The sequence below is a fragment of the Sturnira hondurensis genome, unplaced genomic scaffold, assembly GCF_014824575.4.
Source record: "Sturnira hondurensis isolate 20B ecotype Veracruz unplaced genomic scaffold, ASM1482457v3 Scaffold0007036, whole genome shotgun sequence".
NCBI classification, from domain to species: Eukaryota; Metazoa; Chordata; class Mammalia; order Chiroptera; family Phyllostomidae; genus Sturnira; species Sturnira hondurensis.
This window is the reverse complement of record NW_028079667.1, coordinates 2,035,932-2,063,164: the sequence shown is the minus strand read 5'-3', so window position 1 is coordinate 2,063,164 and position 27,233 is coordinate 2,035,932. Positions and strand designations below refer to the sequence as shown.

At 38.3% G+C, this 27,233-nt stretch overlaps 1 protein-coding gene across 5 annotated transcripts in view; it reads left to right on the top strand.

Moving 5' to 3' along the window:
• Nucleotides 1–18,772, top strand: part of CNOT6L (CCR4-NOT transcription complex subunit 6 like) — a 98,801-nt gene extending 80,029 nt beyond the window's left edge. For all 5 annotated transcript variants that reach the window (XM_037051013.1, XM_037051010.1, XM_037051009.1 and 2 more), the window contains 4 exons: nucleotides 1,203–1,354; nucleotides 4,001–4,228; nucleotides 6,648–6,850; nucleotides 11,514–18,772. In XM_037051013.1, the coding sequence (XP_036906908.1) occupies nucleotides 1,203–1,354; nucleotides 4,001–4,228; nucleotides 6,648–6,850; nucleotides 11,514–11,726 (796 nt within the window). In that variant the 3' untranslated portion in view covers nucleotides 11,727–18,772. The remainder of the gene's footprint in view (nucleotides 1–1,202; nucleotides 1,355–4,000; nucleotides 4,229–6,647; nucleotides 6,851–11,513) is intronic.
• Nucleotides 18,773–27,233: the final 8,461 nt, after the last annotated feature.

The window sequence follows — 27,233 nt, the reverse complement described above, 5'->3', positions numbered from 1 at the left end:
AGGGCCTTTTATTCTTCCTCTGTCTGGAATGCTTTTAATCCCATTTTTCACCCAGGTAACTCATCATCCTTCATGTTTCTTTTTAAAGGTCACCTCTTTAGAGGGTGGAAACTATACTCCCATTAATCACTGTAGATTAGAATTAGGTACATGACCCAACCTTCTGAGAGCATCTGAGACATTCAGAATTGAAGCAGGGAGAATGAGTACCATTTCTTCTAGCACAGTGTCCTATGGCATAGTAAGATTTTAGTCAATATTTTTGGAGGGATATTTGCATGTTTCTATTTCAAAGCTAAAAGAAAGATATGGTAGCAGCCTGTTATAAGAACAAAGAAGTCTTCTCTCTATCTGACACCTAGTGAAAAGGAAACAGCATATTTATTAGGTTTTGGTCATTTATAAATATTTCACATACTCAATAAAAGTAGTATGAATAAGGGTAAGTAGCTTGACCAAGGTCATATTGCTGATACATGTCAGTGCTAGACTGTTCTTTTAAGCCCTACAACTCTACAGTACTTAATTTGGCACTAAGGAAAGAAAATACTGTTAGTGCAGAAGCTATAATCACAAGGAGAGCCATTCTTTGTCTTATAGAATCTGTTTCTCTGAGCAGTTACGCACATCTAATTTCAGCTGTTTAGTAAAAGACAGAGGGAAAAACTGACTTCTCTTTAGTTGAGATAAGAATGTGTCCCTGCATTTTCTTGACAAATCTCTTGAAGTTGTGGGAATAGAACTGCAAACAGGATAGGCAGATTTTATTCTTTTCTTTCTTGTTAATTTGCTGACTCAGTTAAGGTTCCGTTCACCTTTAAATACCAGAAATCCCAACAGTAGCTTAAAGAAATGGGAGAAGGGTAATTTTTTCACACTGCAACTCCAGAAGTGACAGTTTCAGAACTGGTTCAGCTGCTTCCCCATCCACAGTGGTTTGGCTTTTGCCCTCCTGCTTCTCACCACATGGGAAAAAAGGGCAAAGGGATTTATATGCCATCATTACTAGGTGGTGCTTCCAAGAAAGTTTTTATGGCAATCAGACTTCTTACATCTTGTCCAGAACTGTATCACATGGCCCCTTGTGGCTAGAAAATGCTTAGGGAGACAGTGAATAGTGTCTGTATCTTGTGCTCCATTTAATATCTTTTACCATAGTCCAAGTACCCAATATCATAATAACAATGCATTGTACCTTGTAGATTTACATTGGTGCAGAAGCATACAGTGGAATTTAACCAAGTGGCAATGGCTAATTCAGATGGATCCGAAGCTATGCTGAACAGAGTGATGACAAAGGATAATATTGGTGTTGCTGTGGTATTAGAGGTCCACAAAGAACTATTTGGAGCAGGTGAGTGCAGTTTAAAATGTTCTTACTAAAAATAAACACCACCCCGAGTTTTCCCATCTCAAACAAGTACTGAGAATCTTGCTATTATTTGTGCACAGTTTTTTCCTTGTCTTTTGTGGAAATTGGCAGGAAAATAGCACTAATTTTGTAAAGCATCATATATTTCTTGGGATATTACCAGTTAATCTGTAAAAATAAAGTCTTTAGTATTCCATTAATTCCAAAGGTTATTTGAAATAGGAAATGTTTTAGTTAGGCTGAATTTAGAAATTGTGATGAGTTGCTTCTCAGCCATATTTTTAGCTTCTTGAGAGTGAAAGCTTTTGTCTTTAAGTTTAAGTACTTGGCACATTTTCTCTAATTTCTTTGTTATATCTAAGTCATTGTCAGGATAAGAGCTGGATCTTTTATCTACCTGCTACTTTTCTTTTGTATTTTGGATTTTTATAGCTTCCATCAAAGTCAGAAACTCATTATGTACTTTGCATATCCAGACCTTTTTTGCTCCTCTCTACTGGCTGCCTTTGAGCATTTTGTTGTTTAACTCTACTTTAGGCAAGAGTAGGGAGAAACCGTAAGAATACATCAGGGCTTTTGTTTGTAATATTTTTCTACTTGCTCGCTGTAGAAGAAAGTGTTTTTGCTTTGAATATTTATTTGACCTATTCAGACCATACACGTCTATCAAACCTTCTTTTTCCACCATTATTCAGTTTATCCATCATCAAAAACAATCTTTGATATTTAAAATTGCCTTCTTTTTTTAGCCTCTCTGTTTTTACCACTTTTACATCCTTTCCAGTCTCATTCTTCTCAAAAGATTGGCACATTTTGGAGCAGGGATTGTGAAAATTGGATTTCTTTCAGAGTTTTACTCTTCTTTTAATTTGCAGAAGAGTAACTATAAATTATACAGTGGACATTTTCACATACTGAACTATGTCACTCTTGTAATCCTAGAAGAAGAGTTTAATATTATAGAAGGTTCTTTATAACTCCTTTGAAGGGGCAAGTTTTTAATATTTAATACAGTGAATATTTATTTAATCTACAGCCAAAGGTGACATTATAAATCTTCTAGGAAAAGAAGAGAGCTTAAAGGATTTCCGCTGCAGGTTTTTATCCTATGATCAAATTGCTTGTAAAATGACTGTTTCTGCACGTATGACAGATACATCAGTTACTTGTTTATGCAACATCAAAGATAATTATAGCTTGGTAAGACAGGGGGAACTTTACAAAAATAGTAGACTTAGAAAATTATGTCTTTTCTACAGTACTTACTTTTTCAATATAAAATTTCTGGAACATTCCTATAGAAATTTCAAAGGAAAAATTAATTTTGTATGCTCACTAATTTTCCAACAATACAAAAATATGTAAATAAAAAGAGAGAGGACCTCTTCTTTATATTCTGTATGAATAGTTCTTGTTCATTTCTTTATACATTACTAACATATAAGATATGTATGTATAGTTTTATTTAAATAGAATTATAACATGCATATTGAGCTTTATGCCTTACATGTTAGCTAAGCTTAATTTTCACAATTTTAATGTAATCTGTCCACCATTTTGGAAATACTATGTTAATATTTATTATGACAAAATTAACAGAATTTTAAGGGAAAAAATTTGGAGATTTTCTCATTGAATCTTATTGTTCAAATGTACCTAAGCAACAAAGAAGTAAGTAGCTTAAGACCACACAAAATAATTAGTAACACCCCTGGCTGGTGTAGCTCAGGGGATTGAGCTTGGGCCTGCGAACCAGAGTATTGCGGTTCAATTCCCAGGCAGGGAATGGGTTGGAACATGGAACATGCCTGGGTTGCAGGCCAGTTCCCAGCAGGGGACACACGAGAGGCAACCATACATTGATGTTTCTCTCTCCTTTTCTTCCCCTCTAAAGACAAATAAATAAAATCTTAAAGAAAATAATTAGTAACAAAGCCAGGTATAAAACCCAAGTATCTAGAGTTTGAGAGCACACTAGTCCCTAATTTTCATTTTTTAAATTACCTGTTTTTACTAGGAACCTATCACTGATGTTCTCAGGCAATGCAAGGTGAGTGAGTATTGGGCAGCAGGAAGAAGTTTAATTAAGATTTAGGTAACTCAAATAACTGAGAACCTGCCTCACTAGGTTATATTTTGATTTAAATGACAGAGATATTTAAAGTGTTTGTTTACACTAAGAAGGCAGCAAATCAAGGTATTATAATCAAATGTTGATTATATCATGGTAAAATTTCTAACTTAGGCATATAGAGTAGGAATGAGCAAACTTTCTTGAAAGGTCCAGATAGTTAGTATTTTAGGCCCTGAGGGCCATATATGGTCTCTAGCACAGTTTTTTAAACATTGTTTTATAGAACTCGTTAGAAATGTAAAACCAGCCTTTGCTCACACAGACTGCCCAAAAACAGTAGGCCAGATTTAACCCATGGGCTGCTCCCCAAATCTAGAGAATTCCTATGTTGGGATTACCAGAATCTCAGCAGTTCAGCTTCTGAGAACTCCTTTATTAAGTAAAGTAGAAGGTATAAATTAATGGAAAAGAGTAAAGAAGTAGCTGTGGGTTTGGGGAGAAAACCTTTTTGATACATAAACTATAACTTCATCCTCCTTTTTCTAATGTTTTAGGTATGAAGCCTATTCATGCTGCAGACAAACAGCTGCTTATAGTGGCAAATGCCCACATGCATTGGGACCCAGAGTATTCCGATGTGAAACTCATCCAGACCATGATGTTTGTCTCAGAGGTTAAAAACATTCTGGAGAAAGCCTCTAGTCGGCCTGGCAGCCCAACTGCAGATCCTAATTCCATCCCGCTGGTGCTATGTGCAGATCTTAACTCATTGCCAGATTCAGGTATTATAACATCATTTCTTTATTGCTTTCTGTTTTGCTTTTACTTCTGATTGAAAGGCCAGCTAGCTCTTAACTTGTGAGTAGAGAATTTCTCTTTGAAATTAGGGAGTGTATTAGTAAGAATCCTAGGGATGGGACATGAGGTAATTGAAGAGAGTTGAGTAAAGAAACTATTTCTAAAGGTCTGTGCAGGGTTAAGAGAAACAAAACAGTGAAGGATGCAGTACTCTGCCACTAAGGGAGTTAGGGACCATTTACCATGCCTTTGCCTGAGGGGAAGGTGATAGGAACTGTTATCAGAATTTGGAAAAAGTAGTCATAAGGAGAGGGCCATGTAATAGGGGTGATGACTTCGAATTAAGTGATATGGCCAATTCCTGGCAAACCAACAAAAAGGGAGCCAGTGGACTCATGTATCTCTACCTCACTCTGCTCGAGTTCTTTGTTCTCCTACCAGTGTCTAACTACCAGTGTCTAACTGGAGGCTGTGGGGGTGGGTGGGGTTTGCAGTTCCTGCAGTTCAGGCACAGAGTGTAGTGGAGACAGATCTGAAGAGGCAGCTGGAAACAATGCAGCAGATAGCTGTCTAGCTTGATAACGCTGGCAACTTTTAAGTGAATGCATGAAGTGATCATTTGAATACTGTTTAATATTACAGAAGCATGAGCAGAGTTCTTCCAGGATATCACTCAACAATAAATATAAAACAACCCAAATGCTTATACTTGGACTATTTACAGAAGTCACAAACTGAGAAAAACATTACTTTTTCTACATAACAAATAAATGCTGAGCCCATCCTTTCACAAATGTTTGTCTTTATACCCTAGCCACACTGGCACCCTAACCATGCCCTCCCTTCCCGATTTTCTAAAATTACATTCGCTCTCCAGTACAGATTTTCCCCACCTTACTGGATCTGTGTAAGCCGACGGCTTGGCAGCATGGCATAGGGAGCCGACTGTAAAGCCAGACTCAGGATTGGATCCTGGTTCTACCACTTTTGAGCTATGCAATTAAAGACCAAGTCTCTCATTGTATAATAAGGGGATAATTATTTTATCTACCTCATGAATTGTTTGTGAGGTTTAAGTGTGAAAGCTCTTAGATCAGTGCCTGGCATGTAGTAAATGGTAGCTCCTCTCAGTTATTCACAATATGGATAATATGCTCATCACTTACCATGTGTTGCTCTCATTTCTGATCACAAATAGATGGCTAACATTGCTCACTAATCATCACCATGAGAAGATGGGTTGTGATATTTTTTATGTTTACTTATTCAGTGGAAGCAGTGCACTTTTTTCGTTTTTTTTATCTTCCCCCAGGTTTAGAGAGAGAAGGAGAAAAATTGATGTGAGAGAGAAACATTGGTTGGTTGCCTCCCGTATGTGCCCTGACCAGCTATTAAACCTGTAACCTAGGATATACCCTGATCAGGAATCGAACCCGCAGACTTTTCAAACTTTTCAAACTTTTCATGACGATGCTCCAACTAAGTGAGCCACCTGGCCAGGGTAGCAGCAGTGTGCTTTCTGTAATGCTTCTACTCTCTTTGGCTTTTTAGACACACCTACTATTTTTGTCCTTTATAGTGTCAGACTGAAAAAAATTGCTGTAACTTAAAATAAAGAATGGCATTGCATAGCTGAAACTAGACATTGAAATGTTGAAAATGCAAAATCTACTTTATAAATGATTTTTTAAATTACTATTTATGCTATATTTTATGTATTCCCAAAGTTGTTGATTGACTGCAGGGGAGGGTGAAATACTAACAAGATGGTGCTTTGAGATAATATTCTAAAAGCATTTAGGGTCAAGCCCTGACCCCTGTGGCTCAGTTGATTGGGTGTCAACCCACAAAGCAAAAGGTTGCCAGTTTGATTCTCGGTCAGGGCACATGCTTGAGTTCTGGGTTGGCTCCTCAGTCAGGATGTGTAGCTAAGGCAACTGTCGATGTTTCTTTCTCATCAAATGTTTCTTTCCCTCTCTTCCTCCCTTCCCCTCGCTCTTAAACAAACAAAAAACAAACAAAAAAAACACCAAAAAAATTGAACAAACAAACTTTAAAAAATAAACAAACCAAGGTTCAAGACCTTCCTGGTGAATGCCATCCTAGACCCTGGGAGTTCTTTAGCCTGAAGAACCATTTAGAACACTGAGGATATTTCTGGGTGATCCTGATACTTTGCTCTCAAATCGGCAAATAGCCTTTAGTTTGAATCACCCATAAGAAATTGATGAAACTCTATTTTTGAAAATAACAACAACAACAAAAAAGCATTTTCATATTGCTTGACCTAATAAAAAGCATTCTGAACCAGGTGCATTCACATGGCAATGGGTTTTGGCCATGAAATTTTGTATAAGGTCTAAATGCTAAATGGTAGTGTTTCTTTCTTCTTTATTCTGCTAGGTGTTGTGGAATATTTAAGTAATGGAGGAGTAGCTGACAACCATAAAGACTTCAAGGAACTAAGGTACAACGAGTGTCTTATGAACTTCAGCTGCAATGGAAAGAATGGAAGCTCAGAAGGGAGAATCACACATGGCTTCCAACTGAAGAGCGCCTATGAAAATAACTTGATGCCTTATACCAATTACACCTTCGATTTCAAAGTGAGTGGTTGCTCTGGGCTGCTATAGGAATTATTTTAAATACAAATGTGACAAGAAAAGTTTAAATTATTTATGCTTAACTGTATTATCTTCAGGAGTTTTTAAATTTTCAGAATGTCTTGGCTAAGTATACACTTAAAGGTAAGGAGGTTCATTAAGTTTTGTGATTGTTAGTGTTGACTTCAGAATACTTTTTAAACCCTTATTTGTTCAAATTCCAAATTACATTGATAATTGCAAAAATTCTCAAAATGCTTACTATGTGCTAGGCATTGGAAGCACTTATATTTATTAATAGAATTAAATTTTACTTGTCCATACCATCTCTAACCTTCAGTAAGGATCTGAATAATAAGCAACCTGATGTAGCTAATTCACCTTGAATGAATTTATATAGTGTTCTCTCAAAATTTTCTTGGGATTTTCGCTCGATATCTTACTTATCTTTAAGTTTTCCAGATTTCTTTGGGAGACGGGGTTAGAGATGGTTGTACTTAGGGTCTGTTTTCCTTCCACGTAGTCATATCATACTAAAATATTCCCGGGCAGTGGAACACTCCAGCTTAATAAAAGAAAAGACAGTTCTGTAAAGGGCCCATTATGCAAGACCAGTTCTTTAGAAAGATTGACTATAGTGGTTTTCTATAATTAACCCTTTTCCTTTTNTATATAGTGTTCTCTCAAAATTTTCTTGGGATTTTCGCTCGATATCTTACTTATCTTTAAGTTTTCCAGATTTCTTTGGGAGACGGGGTTAGAGATGGTTGTACTTAGGGTCTGTTTTCCTTCCACGTAGTCATATCATACTAAAATATTCCCGGGCAGTGGAACACTCCAGCTTAATAAAAGAAAAGACAGTTCTGTAAAGGGCCCATTGTGCAAGACCAGTTCTTTAGAAAGATTGACTATAGTGGTTTTCTATAATTAACCCTTTTCCCTTTGCTAATTTTCTGATTGTTCTACCTGTCTACAGCCCTTCTGTTGTACCTCTGCTTGATTTCCCAGCATTTCAGGCATCTGTCTTAAATCTTATACTGTCCTGAAAAAAACACATAGATTTTAGGAAGTGGTTTGGTGTAAGAAGTCTACAGGGAATTTAGTAAAAATACCAAGGGAAATGTGTAAAATGGACTCTTACATATCCTCAGTAACCTTTTTTCCATTTTTAGTGCTTGTTAGCCTCTTTCCAAGAAACAAATAATAGGAAAAGGAAAGGAAATTCATGTACTGATGTTATTAGTCTGCTTTTATAATTATGAAGTAGAAAAATATTGCTCAGTAGTTGATCTGATTTTTAGTATTTTGTTGTTAGATAATACTATCCAGCAATAATTGGTTTTATTCAAATCACTCATGTGCAGTGATGTGCTAGTAAATATTTAATAGATAGCTTTCTGGGAAAAGGAAACGCTAATCTGTAGTGTTTACTGATTTCTGTGGTATGAGTACTCACACTGTAGTATATTTCAAGCTCCCAACATAATACCATTGAACACAGAAATGGGATAAAGTGTTAAGAAAGCAGGTACTAGCCAACTCTAGCACACCATTATAATCTTGTATACGTTTAAAGGGAAACCTCTAAGTTTAATGATACACAGTTTACTGTAGATTTAATTTCTATTTTTGTGACTTTAGTGGTATATACTAAATGCACACACATACAGAGACAAATAATCCATCTTTGTAATACATCTCTGCCAGCATAATCCCAGTAAACCTAAAAGAAAGTTCCCCAAAATATGTGGTCAGTAATTCTACTGTACAACAATTATTGTTTTGGTCTGTATACATGTAGGTACAAAGACCAAATCATTTCTACCTCATCTGGGCTTTTATAAAGGTTACTTTTGCCTTAGTCATGAAGTCAAAATTAGGGAAATAAAATTTGGGATATTACCATCAGATACTTCCTCAGTCAACTGAATTGTTTTAAAATCCTTTGTTGTGTTAACAATTGAATCAAAAATTGTATTGAGCCATTTACATCCCCAAATAAACACAGTTAAAGAACCAAAAGTATCTGACTCAGAGAATGTTTGCTGTTTGAACATGAAGGAAAGGATGAAAACAAAGTACAGGGCTATAAAAACCTGTGGAATAGAGGCATGTATAGGAAATAATTCGTGCTATACCAGTGTTGAAAGCATTCTGTAAAAAAGGATAGGTAACATCAAATATAAAAATGTCCTGTGATTAGCATTCAATACAGTATCCTGCTATTGCATCAATGGAGTGTTGTTAAGTTTTATTCACTTGGCTTAGCATTTCTTGGTCTTTGAGTGAGTTAAAAATGTAGAAGAGCATTTAGAATTCAGTTTTATCTAATCTAGAGCTGATTTAGAGGGAACCGGAGGGAAAGAAGTTAGATTTACTTCCAGACCAGCTGTTTTAGTTTGGGCTGCTATAACAGAATACCACAGACTATATGGGCTTTTGCAACAACAGGAATTTATTGCTCACAGTATTGGAGGCTGGACATGCAAGATCAGGGCACCAGCATGGTCCAGTAGTGACAAAAGCCCTTTTTCGAGTTGCAGACAGCTGTATCTTGTTGTAGCATAATGTGGCAGAGAGGGCGAGGGTGTTCTCTCAAGCCTCTTTTATAGAGCACTGATTACCTTCGTGACCTCATCACCTCCCAAAGCCCTGCCTCCTAAAATCATCACGTTGGAAGTTAGGATTTCAACATATGAATTTTGGGGGTACACAGACATTTAGTCCATAGTTGAATAAACAGCTTAATTCAGAATTTCTGCTGCTGCTCTCCTCGTTCCACTCCATCTAAATTAAAGGGTGAAACTGAACCATTTAATGGAAAGAAGAAGAATAGTTTTCCTATTATGTTAAGTAGTAAACCTTTCTCTATTATGATATGTAATATTCTCCCCCCTTTTTATAAATGAAGCATTATATTAGTTAATAAACTATTTTCATCATTTTTACTTTTTCTCAACACAATTCTATAGACTTAATATAGTCTTTACTAATATAAAGACTGCTTTCCTATAGTAGTCTTTTTTTAAAGATAGCTTGAATCAAAAAAGGTTAAGAATCACTAGTCTGTAACCTCCTTTGCAAATATGATACAATTGACAACTGTTCCTGCGTATGTACAAATATTTGGGCAGGTTCACAGACATGACTTTGCTAAGTGTTTTGATAAGAACTTGTACTCTGATATTTCAGACCAAAAGAATAGTTGCAAGTGCTGCTTCCAGTTAAATACATCATACTTGCTGGAGTGCCCAACATTTTTCCTGGGGCCTTTGCAGAGGGTTCTAACTAGCTGCTGATATGCATAATGACAATCTAATAAGTGATAGGATATAGGATGTTTTAGTCAACCTAAGTAATCGAGAATATTTCATTTGTATTTTGTTTACTTTATAGCTAAAGAAAAGGGTAGTCTCAAAGGAAAGTAAGACCACCCTGACCTTAGTTAACTATTTTCCTAAAATGTCACTGCAAAAGTAGGCATTCACCAAATGAAGGGATAATACCTGTACTCATAGCATTTCTTGACTTGGAGTATTAGTTGCAGAAAGTTTGCCCCTGGATTCAGTAGATCTATTAATTTATGGTTAAGTAAAATTAAGGAACTGTTTTGTTATTTTGGTTTTGGTCATGTCAAAATCAGCAAACTAAGGTAATTGTTTCTAGTATTTTACAATATAATTTTTTAATTAAAATTTATTTTTCTTAAATTTTTTGTAAAGTATCCCATTTTACTGTGATACCATATAAAATGTTAGCTGGAACTCATTGTGTATAATAGTATTTGTAAGTAGGTGCTTCCAGATCTGGAACTATTTCTCCATACTTGGGCTCAGGCTGTCTTGATGTGAGTAGGAAAAAAAATTGACTTCACCCTTGTATACACAGTCTGGTGCAGTAAAAGCACAATAGTTTTGAAACTTACTGATCAAACTATGAGAGACACAGCTGATAGTATGTATGGTCCCTGCTGAATATTTTTTTGCTAAGATATTATTATGCATCAAAGAATCCAGAGTTGAGAGTATACCAGGATTTGTGAAAATAAGTATTCTAAACTATAGAATGGATTAGAACAATGAACTATATGTAGTATTTTGTATGTATGTAACATACAGGAAGGCTGAAGTAGGATTAGCAAGTCTGAAAACATGTTTTACCATGGCTTCTTTAAGATGTATTTGGATATTTTGATATGCAAACAATTAAAAATATTTCCAGTTATCATTAAAAGAATTAATGAGTCATATATTTTTATTGTTTATGTATTTATGTAAATACCCTTATTTTATACTTACTGTAACTGTTAGAGTCAGTGCAGTTTTCATAATGCTTGACACTGATATGTTAGATTTCACTAACCAAACAAGCAAATTGTAAAGATGCCTAGATATAATTTGGTGTGCTTAGCTTCTCAGACTGCTCATCATTTATACATAAGTGCAAGACTTTGTGGTTACAGCAGGGCACTGTGTTTCCAGCCGCCTTTGTTTCACCTAATACACATTGAAGACTTGAGCCTTGTTTTGCCCATTGTTGAGACAACCATGAGTACGGGTCACTCAGGTTGGCTTTTGCAAAGTGTGGATTGTTCTTTATATATCTTGAGTTCTTTTTTCTAAGCATGTATTTTTCTTTTTTTCCCCAACCCCCAATCTCTTTTCAGGGTGTGATTGACTACATTTTCTATTCCAAGACTCATATGAACGTGCTTGGTGTCCTGGGGCCTTTAGATCCTCAATGGCTGGTTGAGAACAACATCACTGGGTGTCCACACCCACACATCCCTTCAGACCACTTCTCACTGTTAACACAACTTGAACTCCACCCTCCACTCCTGCCTCTTGTCAATGGTGTTCACTTGCCTAATCGGAGGTAGTGGAGTACTGCCCCGCGAAGACGGGGATCTGTTGCTATGGACCTGTACAGTTGTAAATCAAAGTATGTAGGAGTGAAGTATGGCTGCTTCTTCAGGTTCCTTTCGTTATGTGTTTGCGATAAGATTTTGTACATTTTTGTGCATATTGGTATCATTTGGCACTAGGGCTGGAACCAAAGTATTACTCTCTTTCTAAATTTTTAATTTATAACATGTTTTTAAATTGGACCTTCTTCGTATTATATTAGGAGTCAGCATTCATAATTGATAAATCACCAATTCCAGGCCCAGCAACAGTGTTTTTGTTTTTCCAAAAACAAATGTTTTCCTTTCAATGGTTTCAAATGACCGAACCATTTTTGTAAAAGGCAATTTTTAAAAACTATGTAAGATTTTAAACTTGATGGTATGCCTTATAGGGAAAACTTTCTTGAATTTCAGTTTTTCATTATAACAAACTGATCTTTGGCTCCCAAAGCTATTTGCACATTAAGAAAGCACTTAAATTTACTCAATCTGTACACAAACCATGATATAGCCTCTAGCCATAATAAGAGAAATTGAAAAATTAAAGATGGTTGCACAGTATGCTTTCAGAATCAAGCAGTTAACAGCACATGATACTTTGTTGGCAAACACTTGTTGGTTTTTTGTTTTATTTTGTTTTTTAAGGAATCACTCTGAATTTTGTTCCCCCGTATGTTTTAGCCTTATTGGAAATATTAATTCTAAGCCTGTCTCTCCAGTTTGTTAATAGGAAAACAGCAGGTAATTTTTACTGCCACATATCTTGCAAATAGAATTTGGTATATTTAGGAGACCCACAAATTAGAGTCCGGTGTTTTTCATTATTTCCAACTACCGTTTTCTGCCTGGTCGTGCTAGAAAAACATACTATATGGTCTACATCATTTTTGCTGTTATAGTCAAATGTTAAAAAAAAAATACTGAATGAAGAGTCCCTGTTCAAAGTTTTAGAAGGGAAAGCTATTCAAATACTCCATGTGTTTCCCAAAGTAGGTCAAGTGGCTGTTGGTTTTAGCTTTTTGAGGTGACAATAGAAAGGGTTTGGGGAGAGAGAGGGCAGGGAGTAGTTGAAAACCTTGGATCATTTTTCCTGACTCTAGTTGCCAAATGGCCATTTATATGCTTTAAATCTTTGTTTTCATTGTCTGTCAGGGTTGAATTAAGAAGCTACTGGTTTATTCCCAACTGTTGATGCTGTTTAGATATGTTGGAATCTTTTTTTTTTTTGCCCCCAGGGGCCAGTTAAAAATCTTTGACTCAAGAGGCAGTGATGGTAATACCATTTTGTGGGGGAAAAATTGGTTGGCTACTTGATGTTAATTATGGCACAAGTAACAGGAAAAGGTTGTGTCTGTGTTTTTAAGTTTTTCTTTATTCTGCTTTTTTGCTGCTATAAGAGTTTTCTGAAATTTATATTTTAACTTTTCATGCACTTTACTGTTTCTAGTCTCAAAATGTGATATTTTTAATAAATAAGAAATTTTCCATTATGTGAATGAAATTTTAAAAGAAAATAGCCTATATTTGTGTCTCACTAATATATAAAGTACAAGTCAAATTTAAATTATTTAATTAGTTTTAAATATATACAATTTGTCTCCTCTTTCAAACCTGACATCTTAGGCTGTTTTAGTAGTCTTAAATGATGCTTTTCCTTTGGTCATTTTATACTAATTTCTTCCATAGTAAATTAATCAGGCTATATAATATATTTCCCTGAAGGGTAATTTTACTGGGAAGAGGGTGGTGGGATGATGTAGTGTCGTATATGGGATCGCATCAGAAGGTTTCTGTAAAGCCTAAACTCCCTTTTAAAAGTGCCTAGTGATGAGGCATTGTTTGTCATCTATTATAATTGGAATGTCATTGTAGTTGAGTGAAGTTTGATGTAAATAAAATATTATTTTAAAATATTAAAGTACCAGAATAAGCAAACACACAAAGAGACAACCCTTAAGATGACAGATTTTCCTCAACGTGCAGGTATCCCGTCTTATATACCTCAAGCATTCAACACCTAGCCATGCAAATTGATTACCTGAAGCATAGTACTGGAAAGTAGAATAGCATGAAAAACTTAATTTTGTGGACATTACCTTTTTTTGTAATCAGCTACTGTATGTTTTATTTTAAATCTTTTGTTTTCGGTGGGTTTTCTGCGCTGGAGGTATATGCACTAACAAAACATTTTCCTCCTTTCATATACGCATGTTAATTAGCAACGTGAGCAATATTTCCTACCATACTTCACTCCCAATATTTTTTGAGATGTTTGTATAAAATGGAATTTAAAGTTCACTTATGATTGTATATGAACCACAGAGGAGCCCATTTATTAATAAAAACTTTTTTAATAGTTAAATGTAGAGGGAAAAATAAAAAAATTGGGAAACATTGTAAACAGCTTAAGTTTATTTTGTGTATGATCGAGGCACTCTGTTGCAGGAAGGTGTGTAATTGGGTTCTCTCTGCTTCCAAATGCACTCTTTCAGACCATTCATTATCCTGTGTATTTTTAATGTGGTTTTAGTAAATGTTGGCAGTAGCTCTGTTGAAGTAGGTAATTGTGTTATGTTTTGGGTGGCACACATACTTGGGGCATGTGACCCAGATTCATGTGCACGGTTTCCCTTTAGCCCACTGCCCGAATTTCACACACCCTTCACCCTTCGTTCCCTTTGTAAAAGGAGTGGTATCTGTTTTGAGCTGCCAATTCAGATGATCAGAAATGCTGCTCTCCTCAGTATTGTCTTGTTAAAAACCATGCCATTTGGAACTTCGGCAGTGAGAAGCCAAAAGGATGAGGTGAATGACATATGGTGTATATTCAACGAGAATAAAATATTTATGCTCATATACTTTCTAGTTCTCAGAATAAGTTAATAAGCTTTATGCCATGGGGCTGCTGCATATTTTATCTGAAGATAAAATTTGGGCATTTTTAGATTGTGGTGTAATGTGTTTTGTTAACTGTCAAATATGATTTCTGATATTTATCTAAGAACTGGAGTGTTCTTTAAATTTACTAAAACAGTGTTGTTTGAGGAAGGAAAAACTGCACTGTTTGCCATTACAACAGTCATGCAAGTGCATGTCGTCACCTACTCTCTCAGGCATCCGTTTCCGCCTCATAGCTTTACACCTTGTGATGGGGAATATCGCAGCGTCCTCAGGACTGACATCTGGAAAAGGCTCAGATCCACTTACTGCTCCTTGCTCGTTGACTTTGTTTTAAAATATTGTGCCTGGTGTCAACTATTAAGCAACAGCACTGCCTAAAAGCAAGCAGAGAACAGAATCCCAGCACCATTCTGTAGGCAACTTTTTAGAATTCAGATATAGTAAATCTGTTCAAGATTTATGATGTTTTATGTAAAAAAACTTTTGTACAACGTAGCTAAATATTTTTGTTTCATTTCTTTGATGTAAGGCGTGTGAGCGATTGTTCGAATATCACATGTTAAAGTCAGGTATGGCACAATGGGTTCTGAGACCAGCTTTCCCCTCCCATTTGCCTTGTTCCAAGTTCTTTGTTTTCAAATTACTTTTCTGATATTCATAGGCAAATATTTAATTTTACTAATAAGCATCCTGTGTGAATGTATTGAAGGAACCATTGTGTTTTAGTGTTGTAGTTTGCAGAAATATAAAGCTTCATTTCTAATTTGTCCCTTTTCTTTGGTGTCTTAAAGTCATGTATTAAATCACAGAGAAGCAAGGGGAAAAGTTGAAAGATATCTAAGGCTCATATCACTTGATTCTATGGTGGGTTATATTAGAATTGAGAATGTGGCGCATTAAAACTAGAACATGGCAAACATATTGTGCTCCATTTTTAAATTGTATCTTTTTAGTTAAATGGGTGAAAAGTTTGTATTTGGATTTCCAAGAGTTTCTAAAAATCACTAATGCCAGCTGTACTTTCAAATCAAATAGCAAGGTAGAGAGAAAGCACAAGAAAAAATAGGTTAAATGTGTTCTTTGATGGGACCAGAGACATGGTTCATCATTTCTAATGCATGGCTAGATTTTCTAGCAATAAAAATTGACTGTATCCCAATACTTACTTGTTTCTAAGGTCTTATATTCTGAGTTTCTGAGGGATTTTAATAGCTTTATAAAATACATTGAGTGATCAGTAGCTCCAGAAAACATCATCAGTTTCTGATACCTTTGGTGGGCCATACAAATAATGGTTTATAGCAAGCAAAGATTTTTATGACACATTTTCAAAATAGCACACTCATTCATGTATATATTTTTGACAGAGAAATGTGAATTTTCACATTTGTAAGGTAGTCTCTTTCTCTCCCATCTACTCTCCCCTTAAAAAAAAAATCACCTTTCTGAATGTGTGTAGAAGATACATTTCACCTTTTGCTTCTGAATTGGGTCGTGGTTGCAGAACTCTGAACTTCAGGGAAATGAGAGTATATTTCTAAGCCAGGAACTTCAACTGAAGTTTTGAAGTTGTACACAGATGAGAAATCTTACACTATGGTTGCTTTAAGCTTTGTGATAGCTTCCTCATCACCTTTGAATTTGAATTCAAACATAAGTAAATTAGTACATCTATAACCTGGCTTATTCACCAAAAGTTGTACTCTGTTTAAGAACAGAATGTCAAGAGCATCTTTCAATTTACAGAATGATATGTAAGTCTTTATTGTAGAACTGTCATCTTAAAGCTTAAAGGTATAAAGAAACAAAACCCTTGTCAGCTATACTGCAGGGTGTTCCAAATGAGATCCTCAGAAAGGGAAAAAAAAACCCTGAACATTTCTTTTTAAGAAGGTGGTAAGGGAGAGCATGCGTGTTTCTTGTTTTAACCAAATACCTTCTGTTAAATCACAAGTCTTAACAGCAAGAAATAGGGAGACACCGGGAAATGCAAGCTTTATTAACCTAGTTAGTCATTTCTTTTGGCATGAGCTTGTTTGGTTAGACTTAGGTTATTCTTGGAACCAAAGGAAAACGAACATGTTCAGGTTTCATTCAACAAACATGATGCCATTGAAGCAATGGAAGTTTTTAAGTAAAATAGTTTTCACTTTCAAAGCATATGAAATAAGGACATTTCTGCCTATTAGATGTTAATTTTTATGGCACGTACTATACACTTAGCTTTGTATTGGAATTAGAAGTTGTGTCATCAGAAATCACATTCTGAAAAAGGTGTGCAGATGCCAAGTGATATGACTCCTTTGGCATTGGTACATTTGCTTTCAGAAACTTTCAGGAGGCATAGTTTGGTGCCTATTAGTACTTTTTGTTATAACAATCTCCCTGAATTTAGGTAACTTTCCTGTTTGTATGTTTCTTTTAACTTTGAAGAATCAGAATTAAGGTGATCCCCCTTGGAAGTGGTCCTTTCTTGCTCATTTCAGTTTTGTGTTAATTTCTAATTACTGGTATATGACTGTTTTGTTTCAAGCTGTCAGTGGTTATACATACCAGACTTGTTTAATTAGTTAACTCATACAGTCGGCTCAGTGTTGATGTGTTAAATAATGGCTTTGCTCCTTACCTAACAGGCTTAGTTTCCTGCTACTTGTTTCAATCTTACTGCAGTAAGCGATACAGTAGTCTGGGTGTGTATGCAGAAACTGTACTGTCCTTTCTCTGTGCTTAACTTGCTAAAAATATATTCCTTTACCTGTGAAACTCCTGAGCGGTGCTTTGCCAACTTTCAGGGGAGGGAGGGGTTGGGATGGCTGTGTTACCGCACACTGGATCAGGAACTGTTCGGTGTTGTGAGTGGCAAATTTCTTAAACACCAGCAGCACTGAGAAGTGCACTACGGGCATTCGTACAGTTGTCCAAATGCAAGCAATTCTTTTATCTAGGAGAAGCTGAGGAATAGAGTTTATTGAAGTACTTGGAATATTTTGAGGAGGATGAACATTTCAACTTTGCTTTTTGTTCTCTCCAATGGGGTGGTATGAATGGAGGTTTTTTTGTTTTCTTTTGGTTTCTTGTTTTTGTTTTTTTTAAGAGGAGTATGTGTGTACCTTTTCTCTATGAAAGGGCCAGGGTGTCGGTCAAATTCACCGTGAATTAATTTATATCTTCTATCATGATTTCTTTCAACTATATAACAAGTGCCAACTCATTGTCCATGAGATGACCTACTCTTCTACTCAGTTTACCATTGGAATTGGCAAAGGTTCATTTATTTTTAGTACTTGGCATTAAAATTCATTGTTTTGCATATATTTGAGTCATTCTGTGGCCTATAAAGTGTTTTTTGTAGCTAATTTAATGGTTGGAAAGCAAAGTACATGAGTTTAAAACTGAGCAAGTTGTTTCGCTGATTTTTTTCCCTGAATACATGCTAGTTTCTATTGATATTATTCCGAGACAAATTGGTTTTACATTGTGTATTTACTTTGCTTCTGTCCTAAGAAAAAGCCTAGCACTAAATCAGTTTGTTACTGTGCTCTAATAATCAGCTTAAAATCTAAGATTTTTTTTAAATTAGAAGATTTAATGAAGTGCCATGTAATTGTAGCTTACTAGTGTTTAATGTTCAATAGATTGGTTTTATAGTATTCTAATCATTTAACAGCCTGTCATCCCTGGAGAAGGTGATTCTACATTTCTTGAACATATTTTCTCTGACAAAATCACCAGCTGATTTATTTTTCTATTTATTACAGTCAAACAGTTGATGAGGTCTGAATCTTGACCACGCTGCTCAGCTGAGACATTTTTCACAATAGACACTGTACAAAATGTGCGTGCAAAAGGACACAGTTGGGTGGTAGTATTTTTTCATTAATGTGAACATTGACTAAAAGCAGTCCTGCCTTTTAAATCTGTGGCAGCTCAGAAGGGAGGTGCTTAAGAACCTTAACTACTATGTCAGATGACAAAATACTTTTTTCCATTTTGGAGATTGGGTACTGCTCACACATGATGTATAGGGCTAAATATATGCTTGTTTCCTTGCACCTGTGTACTTCCCTTCTCTCCCTTTTCTTCCCCTGTAGGCAATAAATGGCCATTTTGCAACTGCATACCTTTGTGTTGTTTTTTTACTCTCCATGTGTGCAGTTAAGTGTGTGCATTTAGGTCAGTGCATCTCTTACAAAGTAGGGAGAACCCAGGTAATTTAGGAAAAAAATTACAAATGTGTGCTGTTTTTTTCTGGTGAAAACTACATTATTACTCAATACTTTGTCTAGAATCAGTTCAGAAGCTAGTCATGTTATGAAGACTTACTTTGTCTGAAGAAATATGAGTAGAAGGGGCTTTGTCAGTTCTGAGTGGGGCTTTAAGAACCAGTGTGCAATTTGCCATATTCCCTTTCCTTGCCTTGGTGATCACAGAAACGTGTTGAGATCAAACCTCACCCTAGATCTTTGAGTGACTCATGAGCAGACCTCCCATACTGACCTACAAAGGATGTGTCGTGTGTGTGAAACAACTGCTAAATGAGTAGTGTCAATACAACAAAGGTTTGTTATTAAGGCATAATCTAGCCCATCCTGACCGCTAGATATCCGCAGACGAATCTGCTGAGTTACCAGTATGGACAGGTGGACCTGCCAAGACCTAAAATAAGTTGGTTCAACAAACAAACATCTACTATGAACAAGGTGTTTGGGGTATATAACATGGAGAGGCTCCCTGTCTTCCAAGAATTCACATTCCAAACTCTCTTCTATCTCTGACACAGGTGAAAATATTGAAGTATTTTAGTCAGAGTAAAAGTATCTGAAGTCTTAGAATTTTGGAAGGGGGAAGGGAAGGGTACAGTAAAATAATTAGGAATTCTGAAAACTACATGCAGGGATATCCAGCTGAAATGTGATTGTAAGATAGGGTGTGATAGAGGCCAGATTATTTGAGAGACAACAGCAACAAAAAAAACCCAGCTGTCCAGTTTCCTAAGTGCTTAAAGAAGATGATGGCAGCTTATTTTGGAACAGATTGCTAACATCGGCAAATCTCGAGGCTGAAAGCTCTGTGCCTACAGATTGTTTTCTCCATCGAGGATTCCATGTGAGCATGTCATTGACCCCGAGGACCTTCTCTCTACAGAGGCCTTGATGTTGTCCAGCCTTTAGGAAGTTCTACAAAAGTAGAAGCTCTCACCATTGAAGTGGACCTTGAAGGAACCAAGTTTTAGCATACTGCCTTACAAAGAAGAGACTCCTAAGATACGTCAGTCATGCCATTCACCAAGTGTCTTTGCATTTCATCATGTGACGGGCAAAATGTATCCTCATGGGCAAAATGGATATAAGAAACTAAATCTCATGAAGTGGTTCTCTCAAAAAACAGGCACCAAGACAAGGGCTCGAATGCAGGCAGCCTGGAGAAGTCATCCCATGAAAGCAGCATGGGGAACTAAGAAGAATAAAATTGGGAAGGAGAGAAAGTCAAATCAAGGGTGCATTATCGAGCTGGTCACCCCTCTGGGCATGTGGGTTATAAAGCTGCCCACGGACCCTCTGAGGAGCAGACTAGAATGTTGTTCTCATGAAGGGTGGGCGAGGAGAGCATTTATTTACAGGATCCATCTCCCATGAGGAAACAGGTGCTCCACATGTGTTCATTCCTTTCCCTGTCCATGTTTGTGCATCAGTCAAGTTCACTAAGCAGGTTCTTGCTGCGGCCCATACAGTAATGGTGGAGACGGGGGTGGTGGGATGCAGAAAACACACTTAGTGTGGCTGGGGCAAAGTGCTATTAAGTTGTACTTGTGGGTAGCTGGTTGCCGAGGCACTGGTGAGAGTAAGAGAGTTGAGAATTCATGTGAGGCGGGGCAGTGGATTTCCACACAGTGTGCCCCTTGTGCCACTGGGGTCTGTTTGGACCCACTGTTAAGTCCATTTCATCACAGCTGTCTAGGTCACGATGGGCTACAACATTAACCAAATATAGAGGAATCGTGGAGCAAGGTACAGTCAGTCTACTACTGTAGCGGTTTCTGAGGCTATGACTAATATTTGTCATCTTCCTGCTTCCATTATACACCCCAAACTTGACTCAGCTTTGCACCAACACATCAGTGGGCCTATGTTGTTTCCCTAAGAAAGGGTAACTCAGACCTTCACCCCGACAGAATTTTTATGCTTCTTGGGCTACAATTCCTGAAGTAGCCCACTCACCACCCCCCCCCCGTCCCCCTGCATGAAAGAATAAAGAGGTGCCGGTGAATCCCTTGGATTCCAGGACTGTTTCTTCCTGCCTCCTGTTGTGTAGCTGCAGCCACACCTTCTCACACCAGTGCAGTGCATCTTTGCTTGGACACCAGCATTGTGAGCCCCAAAGGACCCCTTTCAGCGAGGCACCTACATCCAATGCCTGTGCAATATGTGGGTATAAAGGATTGGTCGTAGTCCACCTCAGCAACTCTGAAGCACCACGCCATCTTCAGTTCCCCAGCGTGCCTTCATTCAGACTGCACAGTGACCCATCTACTTCCTTGGTTCAGCTGATTCCTGTTACAGGGTTTGATTCTAAGAGCACTCACTAATACATTCCCAGCATGTTAACCTCCATCTAAAGTGTGCTCCCCAAGGAACAAAGCTTGCCAGACCAAGTTTCAAGGAGGATATCCCGACTGCCTCCAGGACTCCTTGCTAATACTTTCAATCTTGAATCACTAGAGAACCCTACTGTATTAATAAATTGTTCTTTATGCAGGCTTATTCAGGTCTTGCTGGTCTAATACTTTCAAGATCCACTTCCACATGTTTCTTCAGTTCCTGGTCCTAACGTTAGCCCGGGTCTTAGAATCCTTTGGCTGCGAAAGCTGTTTCCTTTGGTGCAGGAAACAGCTTTGCTCAGGCTGTGTTGCGCTATCACCATAGTTACTGAGTCCTGAGTTCAAAGAGAGGAAGTATGGGTTACTCTTTAAGAAGACAAGCATTGCCTTTTTTTGAAAATTGTTTATTCTATTACAGTCTTTTCCACTGTCTCTCCCTTTGACCACTTCCACCGAGCCACACTCTCTCCCCTCCCCAAGCAAGTCCCCATAATGTCCACGTCCATGGGTTGTACATAAATGTTCTTTGGTTAATCCCTTCCCCACCTTTCATCCTGCTCCCCACCCTCCCCTCTGGCAGCTGTCAGTCTGTTTCATCTATCCAGGCTTCTGTTATATTTTGTTCCTTTGCTTATTGTGTTCATTAGATTCCATATATAAATAGGTTCGTGTGGTATTTGTTTTTCACTGACTGGCTTAATTCATTTAGCATAATATTCTCCAGGTCCATCCATGCTGTTGCAAAATGTAAGAATTTATTTTTTTTTACTGCTGTGCAGTACTCCATTGTGTAAATGTACCACAGCTTTTCTGTTTATGCATCTATTGATGGGGGCACTTGGGCCATTTCCAAATCTTGGCTGTCGTGAATAGAGCTGCTATACACATAGGGGTGCATATATTTTTTTGTATTGGTGTTTCATAATCCTTAGGCTGTGTTCCCAGACCTGGAATTGCTGGGTCAAAAGGGAGTTCCATTTTTAAGCTTTTGAGGATACTCCATACTGCTTTCCACAGTGGCTGCACCAGTCTGCATTCCCACCACAGTGCCCTGGGGTTCCCTTTTCTCCACATCATTGCCAGCACTTGTTGTTTCTTGATTTATCGATGGTAGTTGTTCTGACGGTGTACAGTGGTACCTCATGAAGGTAAGTGTCACAGCTCCTCATATCAAACTATACTATAAGGCCACTGTAATGAATACAGCCTGGTACTGGCATAAGAACAGACATATAGATCAATGGAACAGAACAGAGAGCCCAGGAATAAACCTGTGGCTTTATGATCAGTTGATACTGGATAAAGGCAGGAAGAGCATACAATGGAGCAAAGACAGTCTCTTCAATAAATGGTGTGGGGCAAACTGGCCTGGTGTGTGCAAAAACTGAAAGCAGACTACCAACTTAAACCCTGCACAAAAATAAACTCAAAATGAATAAAGGACTTAAATGTAAGTCATGAAACCATAAAAATCCTAGAAGAAAACAGGTAGTAAAAGGCCAGATATCCCACGTAGTAATATTTTTGCCCATACATCCCCCAGGGCACTGGAAACAAAGGAGAAAATAAACAAATGGGACTACATCTCATTGAAAAGCTTCTGCACAGCTTAAGAAACCATCAGCAAGACGAATAGGGAGCCCCCTGTATAGGAGAACATTTTCCCAATGATGCATCTGACAAGGGTTAAATCTCCCAAGAACTAATGCAACTCGACACCAGGAAGACAAACAACCCAATTAAGAAATGGGCAAAAGCATTGCCTTTTGAAACACCTGCTACAAGCGAGAACTTTGCAAGTTATCCTAACAAAGGGAGGTTTTCTCCTTTTATCAAGGGTCAGGGGTCAAACTTCTCTGACTTTTCTGCCGAAAGTCCTCTTCCCAGGTTTTAGAGTCTCACTTTGAATGCGCAGCCGCTCTGAGTGGAGACTGTGCCTGTGTGAGCTGTGGCTCTGCTGCCACCCTGCAAAGCCTGGGCTGATCCTCAGCGCTGCTTGTCCAGCGGCTGCTGAAGTAACGGACATTACACACTACCCTGGGTATTTCTGACTTTCGCATCATGTTTTGAATTGTGGTGGCTAATGTGAGGCTGTCATTTTCCTTTTTTCAAGTTGTCTAGAGGCAGTGTTGAGAGCCAGACAACCCAGACTCCTTATAATGACCCCTGTGCCGTACTGTTTAAGTGCCACTGCGTCTCACCAAGGCTGGAGCTTCCCTCCACCTGCACTTCAAATCCAGCACCAGTGAAAGCACACGGGGTCATCAGCCAGCAATGGGCAGACCAGACAGTGATCCAGGTCTGGAATCCCATCTTGAGCAGTTGCTTTCTGGGGCTGCTTCTGATACAGTTGGAGTGGCTCAGTGGTTTGCCCATTATGAACCCAGTCAAAAGTCCCATCTCTAAAATCCCCCAGACTTCTTTGCTGTGTGACCCAGTATGTTAGCAACTGTCCTCACTGAGCACTTGAAATGATCATTAAAAAACATATATCTGACATCTTATGTTGCTCCTTTGGTGTATTTGCCATTGCTTATTAGAGCAAGCCCTGTGCTTTTCTATCAGGGCTGTGCTGAGATGTAACTCTTGTTACAAGATCAGAGAAAATGATGGGTGATTAGACTGAATTCTGCAGGGAATAATCATTCTCTTCTCAGGCAACTGCCACAAGTGAAGTCGTGTAACGGTTTTTCTGCAAGTAAAGGTTGGTTGCCTCGGTTGGATCATTAAATTGACAGGAGGAAAACCACTCCTGGGAGCTAGGAAGGTACAGGGAGTTGTCCAGTTCAGAGCTTGCAGCCTCATCTCTGTCCACCCAAGAATCAGCATCCCACATCTCAGTGAAACGCTCCTTTCCATCCAGGTCCTTATATTAGCACAAAATACCTGATTGAACCACACTTTTAATGTTACAACTTAGCAACCTATGTTATTAAGCCTTTGGCCTGATTCTCAGCCATGTCTACTTTATGGCTACAGAGATATGGAATGTGGCCACGTAACTTAGGGTTTTATGTCAGAAGTTCAAGGACTTAGGTTTATGTTTTTCTTTGTGTACACTCTTCAGAGCAGTTAGAAGCATCTATACCATGTAATAATTCTTGTTAATTTTAATTGTTATCATAATGGTCCAGCGCATCAGTTACTTGACCAAAGCCCTGTCTTCACATTATACCATGTCTCAAGAAACCATAGCTTATAGTTTAAGTTTAAATTATGATGCCACTGCATGGCACTTACTAGTGTTCTCATTTCTTCCTTGTACAGAAACTGCATTCATGGTCAAACAGATAACAACCCAATCCCAGAGTTCCAGGTTGCGTAGCAGTTTTCTACAACCATTCCTGGCACCAAGACATGTATCAGTAAGAGCCATTTGGAAAAATAAAAACCACTTTGGGTATTGCAGTCAAAAGAATTTAGTAAAGAGGGTTGCTTATAAAGGTAATGAAATAACCAGGGAGTCAAATAAGAAAACAATGAGGCCATCCTGGAGTTAGAAATAGCAGCTGCAAACTGCTAGCACCATTTGGGTGGGTGAAGTGTAGGGGGACAGTGTTGCCGGTGCTCAGAAGTGAAGCGATCTGGTAGGAGCTGGGGCCTCTGAGTGGCTGTCTCGTGAGATCTGAAATGCACAGGAGCCACGGTCCCCCGGGGACTGGTGCTGTGGAGGAAACACAGCCACGTCAGGGATGCCTCCAGAGCAGGGATGCCGTCCTGGCTCCCTCTCTTCTCCACTTCCAAGTAATCCAGCCACACTTCCCACTTGCCAAAACTCCCCAGAAGCTACTTGTCAAGGGACCCTGGGAAATGCAGACTCTGAGATCTAGGCAGAACTGAAAACGGGTGGCAATGACTCTGAGAGCAAGTAGGCAAACGAGCAGCCCAAGGGGCACATCTCTTTCTTGTAATTCTGTACAGACTTGGTGCTGCGGGTGGGTCCATAGAGACGATGGGATACAGAGCTTGCTTCAGAAAAACTTGCAAATATAGGACTAAATTTATATGTCATTTGTAGTAACAGCATGAACGTCAGACAAATCTTATATAATCCTAGGGTTGTTTTCCGGTAGGGCTGCCTACATAATTTTTAGAAAGAACTCACCATAGATACTATCTTACGAGAGGTGTGAAATTACTTAAAGTAGCAAGCTTTTAAATAAGATTCTACCTACTTTCCTCATTCTCACTGCTTGATTCAAAACTCACCTGTTAACTGAGAAAACAAGAAAACCACAGAACAAGATATACCTTACTTCTGTAAACTTGGCTTTCTTTAGTAATTTGCAGCTACACAGCCAAGACAATTTGTCTAAATTTAGTAAACCGCAAACGCTGTGTGGCAGTGAGGTACTAAACATACGGATAGGAAACAGCGTGGGGAATCCTGCTTTGAGATACGTGTTTCTGTGCAAATGTGAACCTTCATTTTTAGTATTTCCACGTCTATAGAATAACCTATGGGAGAAAAACGGGAACCGCCATCTTCTGTTTAAGAGTCTGATTCTAAGCTGCGCTGCACATATTCTTTCCCAGGTTTGGCTCATGGCCTTCATCGTTTTTGAACTGTACCAACCAAAAGTCGGATAAGTTTGGAAATTTACAATTTATACTAACCTGTTAGTTAGATTCCGATACCTACACCAGTGATTCATGAAACGTCTTCCTTGCCCCCCTCCCCGACCCCAGTGGAAGGAGGGAAGATTTGCTAGAGAGGCAGAGAGCATGAGAATATGCCACTTCTTTCAACCTTCCAGATCGGGTTTCTGCTGAACACAACTGGCCAAGCAGTTGTTCCTGAAGTGTCTTGGATGCGGTTCACATGACCAGGGTCTCAGTTGTACATGCTAATACCTTCCATTAGAACTCAGGGGTATCTTTGGCAATCGCTGTGAGCATCTGACCTTACAAACTCACCACTTGAAAGCCATGTGACAACGAATACCAGATTCGACGTGAAAAAGGTGAAATGTGCATCTTTCTTCCCCTCTGTTGCAGGCCAGCTCATAGGCACACTTTAGGGGGGAGGGCATAGAGGCGTTATGAATTGCACAGGGTAAGTCAGGAAGGCAAGAGGATACCTTAAACTAGGTCCTTTTTGTGATGTATCATTTTTGGAGGATTGGGCAGTTGTTGTTGTTTTTTTTTTTTCATTTTTGCACAGTGCCCTCCTTAAATGTTTATCAAATGAATTCATTAAAGAAGACTGAGAACATGACAACCCTTCTAATGTTTGAAAATTGTTACCATACGGGAAAGAAATTAGTAAGCCTTTTCTTCTTTGCTTTCCTTCCCTAAAAGATACACGGAATAATAAATTAATCAAGTGTGGCAATTCATAACAATAGAAAAGGGATCCAGGAATTAATAGAAACTTGTACCTCTCCTGTGCATAGTTCCTTCTCAAATATCAAGCCACGATGGACTGGCTTTGTTATTGGTTTGACCCTCTTTTTTTCTCGGATGCTACGCAAGTGTGGTCCTCTGACCCACTTAGACTCTGGGTACAAATGGAGTGACTGGAAATGTCTCTTTGTCAGCCAGGGCTGAACTGTGGCTTAACCACCTGCTGTCATGATACATAGTAAAGTAGCTCCTCCAAGAAAATGGCATCATCTGTCCATCGAAATACCCAGCTGTCTGCAGGGCCAAGTGTTATGGCGGGTGGGCTCTCAGTGTCTCTTGCCCTATCCTGAAAACAGACATCAGAGAGAGAAATAAGAAATTCTTTCAGGACATATGCCAAAGGCCTCAGAGTGCCTTATATTACAGGATTTTAAAGTGAGTATATTTATTTGTCCATTTGCCAGAAGTTGGCAATTACCACACGAAATTGGGATCTTGCCTGTCTGAAATGGCCTTGGTAGGACTGATTTTCTAATGGAACTGTGCACTCACAGGCAACCCTGTGTCTTCCCATAGACACCCGCAGGAGAGTGTTGGGGAACAGGTGAAGTGGGGGAAACGTTCTGCCTTTCTGC